The 7791-nt window shown below is 30.5% G+C and overlaps 1 protein-coding gene across 1 annotated transcript; it reads left to right on the forward strand.

Moving 5' to 3' along the window:
* The first annotated feature begins 6725 nt into the window (after positions 1–6725).
* LOC107952533 (disease resistance response protein 206) lies at positions 6726–7472 on the forward strand. The gene has a single exon (XM_016887769.2). It carries the CDS (start codon positions 6789–6791, stop codon positions 7344–7346), a length of 558 nt encoding a protein of 185 aa, XP_016743258.1. The 5' UTR covers positions 6726–6788; the 3' UTR covers positions 7347–7472.
* The last annotated feature ends 319 nt before the right edge of the window (positions 7473–7791 follow it).

Genomic DNA, 7791 nt, shown 5'->3' on the forward strand with positions numbered 1-7791 from the left:
AATTCCAATCACCAAAGCTGCCAATTTTCAAGCTTGGAAAATCAGCAGACTTGCGACGACTTTTTGGATGGGATCCTAGCATTTCTAGGTTGTTATGTCTCACGGCATTCGAAGATCTATCTCTTATCTTCGAAACGTATTTTGAATCACTAGATTTTGAGCTCAAGAGCTTAAGTTATGACCGTTTCAGTGAAGACTATGCGAGCAGAATTTCTAAACGAAATTTTGACGAGAATTACGAATTTTGAGTTTTTAATTCGAGTTTAAATCAATTGGGTTCAGCTTTTAGGCTTAATTTTTATTATATATGAGTCTAATCTTATATTTATCAGCTCTTATTATTTCTTTATTATTTTATTCTAAATTTTTTATAATTATTAAGTATTTTAAGTTACTTAGTAGTTTTATGTTAACAAGAAAGTTTAATTTAAAACTACTTTATGTTTAGATTAAATTAGAGTTCTAGTATATTTAAGAGTTTTATTTTGATTTATTTAGCTAGCTTATATATAGGCCTTTGCATTATACACAATTTATTAATATTCTATTTCTCTTTTTAGTTAATAAATTCTCTCTAAGTTTTTCTTCTCAAGAATTTCTCTTGAGTTTATTTTAGAAGAGTTTTAACAATATTTTTAGATTGTGGGGATCTATCTTCAAACTTTTTCTTGCCAAGGTTTCTATCTTAGAGGGAAAATTAGAGCTACTTGAAGGAGGTTGTGGATTATTCGTGTTTCCAAGGCTTCTTAGGACTTCTACACCTCGTGTTCTGTCTTTCCATTTATCTTCTTTATTCGCTTCCTTATTATTCTAATATTTGGTTTATTATTTTATTTTTAGTTATTTATTTTTAATTATTTTATCTGACTTGGATTCGATGTTGTTTCAGGTTGTGTCAAAAATCCAAATTTCCTTCCGAACCTTTAGAGCCCTAAGCTAAATCCACAACTTTGAAAAACTTTACGATCCACTTCCACGTTCATTCGTCTCATTCTTTATCATTTGGTATTAGATTTGGACGTTTTAGTTGTTTTTTTGTTTTATAAATTAAGTTCTAGCAAACAGCCCCAAAACAATTTTTTTACCCTAATAGTTTTCAAAAACAAATATTTTTTAGTTGGTAAACATTTTTCAAACAATCTAAAATTTTACATACTATTTCTTGGCACTATTTTAGAGTATAAAAAATATTTTCCACAAAAAAGTGATCAAAAAAGTACAAAAAAAGGAAAAAATAAGAAAATATTATGTGGGGTTGAATTTTGTGCCGAAACTTTCTAGTTTAGATCTACATTATTTTCGAAAGCTCCAATTTAAATTTCGTGATTTTTGGAAATCGAGAACACTTCAAACAAAGCTTGTCAAGTTGCTTTGCAATTTTTCAGGTTTTCGGGTTTTAGCAATATTCATTGACTCTTAGCCCTAGGTTTTCATTTGTTTTTTTCTTTTTATTGCTCCTTTATGCAGTATAATACTTTATTGTTTCTTGTGTTAGTAGGTTAAAGCACGTTGCACATTCCTTCCTCTGTGCAAGAGAATTCTTTGATGTCTAGTCGATTTTGGACTCATAATGCTCTTAGGTTCGCTTTGTTAGTTTGATTCTACTACATTCAGATTGATTGATATCAACACTTTTTAAAAGACTCACAAGATTAATTTTTACGTCATTAAGAATTTGATTTCTATTTTTGAGTGCATAACAGTAGGGTTTGCTTAATTTTTTTTCTTGAGTGGCGTGTTCTTTTCAAGCTTTCATAACGATTTGCATTACTATGATTGGGAAGTTGAAAAGGGATCAAAAGGTTTGAAATGCTCGAGATCAGCAATGTGACACTATTTTAGACACGATCAACAAAAATTTAAAACGTCTAAGTACAAAAATTGAGCATCAGAATCGTAATTGGGGAGATAAGATTGATCAGCCTTGTCTTCGTGCAAATAATGTTTAACGTGCCTCTCGTGTAAATGATGAGACTTTGGTTAATAATAGCTGTAGACAACATTGTTTAGCCAAACCAAAGTTCAACATTCCACCATTTCGAGGGAAGTATGTTCCCAAAGCATATTGTGAGTGGGAATCAAAAATTGAACTTATGTTTTATTACTATAAATGTCGAGAAAAGGAAAAAATCCAATTGGCGACTCTTGGGTTTTGAGATTATGTGTTGAGTTGGTGGATTCAACTTGGAATTGATCGTAAAAAAAAAACCCTGAAAAGGTAATTGAAATATAGGACGAGTTGAAGCAAGTGATGCGAAAGCATTACGTTCCTTCTCATTACTATAGAAAGGTCTCAACGAGACTTCAATGTCTTGTTCAAGGTAATCGATCAGTTGATGAGTACTTTAAGGAGATGGAGATACTTATGCAAAGAGAAAATATACGAGAGGATGAAGAAACTACCATGGTGCGATTTGTAGATGGCTTGAACGTTTCGATAGCCAATGCTCTTAATCTTCAAACCTATATTGATCTTGTGGAGATGATATACAAGGCAATTGAGATTGAGCAACAATTTTAGCAACATCAATCTCGTCCATTTAGCGCATCACACTATTATCGAGGTACAAGTTCTAATTCTGCTTTCAAGAATTCAAAACCTTCTTATACTACTAATAAGTGGCTACCAAAATGTGATGAGACTAAACCTTTTGAATGGAAAAGTGGGGCTCCTATAAAATATTCTTCTACATCTTCTAAGCAACCCACTTCTACTAAATTTTCACCAAAACAACAAAGAGCTCGTGATATTGAATGTTTTACGTGAAATGGGCATGGCCACTATAGTCGTGATTGTGTCAACACGAGATTTTTGTTGATAGAAAAAGATCTTAAGGGTTTCCAATATCCAATTAAATATCCAACTAGAGAAGAAAGCAAGTATGACTTTGCACCTTTTGTTGACTCTTACTCTAATGGAAAAGAGATTTGTGATGACGAACTCTATGAACCAGAAAAAGATGATAATGAGAATTTCTTCCTCAAATCTATGGAGTTAGATGAGATACAAATGTCATGTTCTCCTATTGAGATAGATTGTACTGAATTGAATATTCATAATACTTGTGATGGAGATATGGGAAGTGAGGAAAAATCATGTGAAAAGACAGAAAGAAAAGAGACCTTTAGTGATAAAAGTCTACTTAATGGTCCAAATTTGGTGAGTGAAAATTCATATGAGGTAAAATTGGATAGTTCTCAGTAGAGAAAGAAAATGAAATGCAAGAAATACCCATACAAAAGTGAAGAATGATTATGTTTTAACTAACTCTAACTTAAATTTGTTTAGTGGTGTTTCTTTATTATTGGATTTCAAGGATCCATTGACGGACTCTCAATTATATTACTCTACCATCAATAGATGATTTTACTTGTGGAAAAGTGGTAAGTTGAACATTGATAATTCTCCACAAGTGCTAGAAGGTAAGAAAAGTAATGATACATCAAAAATTGAAATATATAGGCATCCCTTGAATGTTTTTGATAAGTATTCTACTGATTTTATTTTTCCTTATGACATGCTTTCTCATTGGTCAAGTTTCAATAAACAATGGTCTGAAAGTTCAATTGATTTTATGGGTTTATCTAGTTATTTAAAGTTTACTTTTGTTGCATTCGACATGTTTATTAAAGAACCTTATGCATTTGATCTTGCAACAAAATTTTTTACCTTAAAAACTAAATATGAATTTTTATATAATAATATTAAACTACTTTATTTTTATAATTATGTGAAATTCTTGACTTGTCATTTGAATTTCTTATGGATAACCATGCATATTCAAAGAAAGTTACAAGTTATTTTTTGCTTGAACACTAATGTGCCTAATATTTCTTTGTCTAGTGTTGATGGTTTATTTTTGAAGGAGAGATATTTGATCCATGCTGATTTGGGATATCAAAATTGTATATTTTATCTTGGAGATAGTTTTGGCATACAAGAAAGCTTAGGTAAGTATTTTATTCATTTTATTGTTATTTATTCTAATCCATTTTCTTTCTGTCAAGCTAAAGATTCAGGGACGAATCTTCTTGAGGAAAGGGGGAATGATGCGAGTCTTAAGGCACAATTTCAGACCCATGAATGTGATGGACTCACACTACCTCAAGGCCCAACAGTGTCAAAGGATAAGCAAATCAAACCAAGATTCAATTAAAGACAAGATTCGAGGATGAATCTTTTTGAGGAAAGAGAGAATGATACATGCACAGATGGTGTGAAATTTATTAAATTTCAATCACCAAAGCTGACAATTTTCAAGCTTAGGATTTTTGGATGGATCCTGACACTTCTAGGTTGAAATGTCTCATGGCGTTTGAAGATCTATGTCTTAACTTTGAAACGCATTTTGAATCACTCGATTTTGAGTTCTGGAGCTCAAGTTATGACTATTTTAGTGAATACTGCATGAGTAGAATTTCTAAAAGGGATTATGACATGAATTACGAATTTTGGGCTTTTAATTTGAGTTTCTTTCGATCATCTAGAGCCCTAAGTCAAATCTGTGATGTTGACAAACTTTACAATCCGCTTTCGCATTCATCCGTCTCATTCTTTATCATCTCCCCAATCTAGTTGCATCAATAAATTATATATATAACACATTTTTCAATATCAAATCTCAATGACCATTAAAACACATTTCAAAATCAAGTCTTCGTGACGCTTGAAGTGGACTCATTGACTCTAAGATTAAACAGATCCTTAAATTCAAATCAAATTTTCAAGGAAACATCTTTTCAAACCCGTTTTTAAGATCAAGTGTGACGATTCTTGAAGTAGATTAAATACATCCAAAATCAAATCTAAAAAACTTTTGTATCAAAGTTCCATTAAAGAAGAAAAAATAAAAGATTTTCCAAAGATTTTCCAAAGATTGTAACTCAGTATTATAAATATATTTTTTTATTTGTTCTAATTTTTCAGGTCAATATTGCTGACTCTAAATTTGTGGGTACAACAACCAAATCAATAATATTGCAATATGTTCATTTATCTGCAATCACATTATCGTAATTTCAATTTAATTCGATTATCAAGGTTATTCGAGTTAACCAGTCGATTTAATCGATATTTAAATTGAAAACAAATATTCAACCGATTCAATTTATGAAATATAATAAAAAAAGTTTCCAACCGGAAATCAAGAATTGAGAAACTTATTAAAAAGCTAAAAAATGATTTTTTTTTAAAACAAAAAAGTTTAGATTTTTTTCATGATGTATCTTTGATTTTTTATAATTTTAAATATTATTAATCTTTTCAAGTGGTTACCATGAAACTAAAGATCCAATGGGTTCCACCTCTAATTTAATTCTTACAACATAATCCACCACCGATTGCAAAAGTATTTTGCCGCCGACAGCCGACCGACTCTATTTGAGTTCCGGACTTAAGATGAAAAGAGAGTTCATTATTCTGAAAGCAAAGCAATCGGTCATTAATGAGTTGCTAAAAGAAGAAAAGAAAAAGAAAATTGCCTTTTATGATTTCTACTATTTAACCAAGCGGAGTATTTGACCTACCAACTTAACAAATCAAAACAATTTTGTCATTTGTCAACAAAGATCAAAATTCAATGCACCTACATCTATATTTCCCCCAAACTGGGATTGGAAAAAAAGAAAGTTTGACTCTCACAATAATTGATGGACCACATTGCATGTTCACACAATCCCAAATTTAACTTTTATAATCATTTTCTTATTTCAGATTATTTCTTTTCTTCTCTTTTTTTTTATTTTATTAAAAAGAGATTATTTGAAAACGAATCACTTGAGTTCTAGTTATTTTCATTCAATAAAGAAAATCAATTATCTTTTATACTCAAGATATTCCAAGTTTTTTCCCCCTTTGATTGTTGGCTTTGGGGGCGAAGACAACTTTACATCACATGAGAGAATTTCAAGGCAATAGGGATAAAAAGTTAGCAAAATTAACTACTTTTTAAATTAGGATTTTTTCCAATTAAATTAGCTTATTTATTCATAATCATTTGTAAACAATAATCTAGGTTGAAACATCCTTTTCAAGCCAAACTTTTTATAAAAAATTCAATTTTTTGGTTTTTCAAAAGTCCATTTGTGTGTTAAAATATAAATTTACTTCTCATCATATTAAAAATTTATATTAATTGCTTAAAAAATTACTTAAAATATATATATCATAAATCATAATATTAAAGAAATGAGTATCAATTAAATTAATTTATTTTTCACATTACAATATCATATCTAAAATAAATATTTTAATTTTTATATAATATTTTTTATAACAATACTAGATACTTAAATCTTAAATCTCACTTTATTATTAATTTTTGTTTTCTCAAAGATTTTTCCCTATAACAATGAAACCAATGAAATATGATTAGTTGACAACAATTTATTTTATTTTAATGGGGTAAATTTTTTTTTTCAAAATTATATGTATGACATATCATATATGAATAAGTTTAAAAAGTTTATTAAATTACATTCATGTTATTACATATATTCGTACTCGATATAATAGGATGCAAGTAAATCTTCAGACAGTATTAGGTAGCACCTAAGGCGAGAAGTTAGAAGTAGAAAAGTCCAAATAAATGACTGATAGCATCATACTTCCACGGCAGGTAAAAGATGCTATGTCACTTTGAAATGAGATAACTTTTTCTTTAACCAACCACTTCCACTTATATAAAATCCATATAAGCAAAGCTCTATATAAAGGGTATCAAAAGACAGTGAGAGAGTCACCTCAGCATTCCTTCATATCTTCTTCATTTCTATTTTTCTTTCTGCTAATGGCATCAAATACTTGGGGTTTCCTTTCATTTTTCATGGTTCTCGTTGTAACCTCAGCCTATCCAATAAAAACCAAGCAATATAAACCATGCAAACACTTGGTTCTTTACTTCCATGACATTATTTACAATGGGATGAACAAAGAGAATGCTACATCCGCCATTGTTGCAGCACCACAAGGGGCTAACTTGACCATCTTGGCAAGTCAGTTCCATTTTGGGAACATAGCGGTATTCGATGATCCCATTACCTTGGATAATAACCTTCATTCAAAGCCTGTCGGTAGGGCTCAAGGCATGTATCTTTATGATACCAAAAACACTTACACTGCTTGGTTAGGGTTTTCATTTGTTTTCAACAGCACTGATTATTACCAAGGTACCATTAATTTCATTGGAGCTGATCCATTGATGAATAAGACTAGAGATATCTCTATTGTTGGTGGCACTGGTGACTTTTTCATGCATAGGGGTGTTGCAACTTTGATGACTGATTCCTTTGAAGGTGAAGTGTATTTCAGGCTCAAAGTTGATATCAAGTTCTATGAATGCTGGTGAAAAAGGAAAATTCAAGGGGGGGAGGGATGGATGGGGTGAATAAGTGAATTGGAACTGAGTGTGATTGTGTTTGTAAACTCAGTCCTGCATAAAAAATGATTATTGTTGAAGCTTTTTCAATTTCTATGATCTTTGCCTCTTAATTATCTGTTATGAATGGAAAATCCTGTCTCAAGCACTAAATTACACTTCACACTCTCAATATTCCAAAATTTATTTTTTAAAATTAAAGTTTACTGTTAATAGAGATTAATCTTTTCAAAGTTTGTGATTATCCCTTTCACTAAAATCATTTTCAAAATTCTAACTCAGACCTTCTTTTGAGAACGAATGTGTTTTACTATTGCATATTTTTTTATTAAAGTATCATGGAAGTCCTTATATTAGAAGACAAGTTACATTTTGTCCCTCCTACTTAAAAAATAGCTAGGCATATTAGTCATTG

This window comes from Gossypium hirsutum, chromosome A02 (assembly GCF_007990345.1).
Source record: "Gossypium hirsutum isolate 1008001.06 chromosome A02, Gossypium_hirsutum_v2.1, whole genome shotgun sequence".
Lineage (NCBI taxonomy): Eukaryota > Viridiplantae > Streptophyta > Magnoliopsida > Malvales > Malvaceae > Gossypium > Gossypium hirsutum.

Coding starts and splice junctions, on each gene's coding strand:
- LOC107952533 (XM_016887769.2), top strand. CDS start 6,789: ATGGCATCAAATACTTGGGGTTTCCTTTCATTTTTCATGGTTCTCGTT.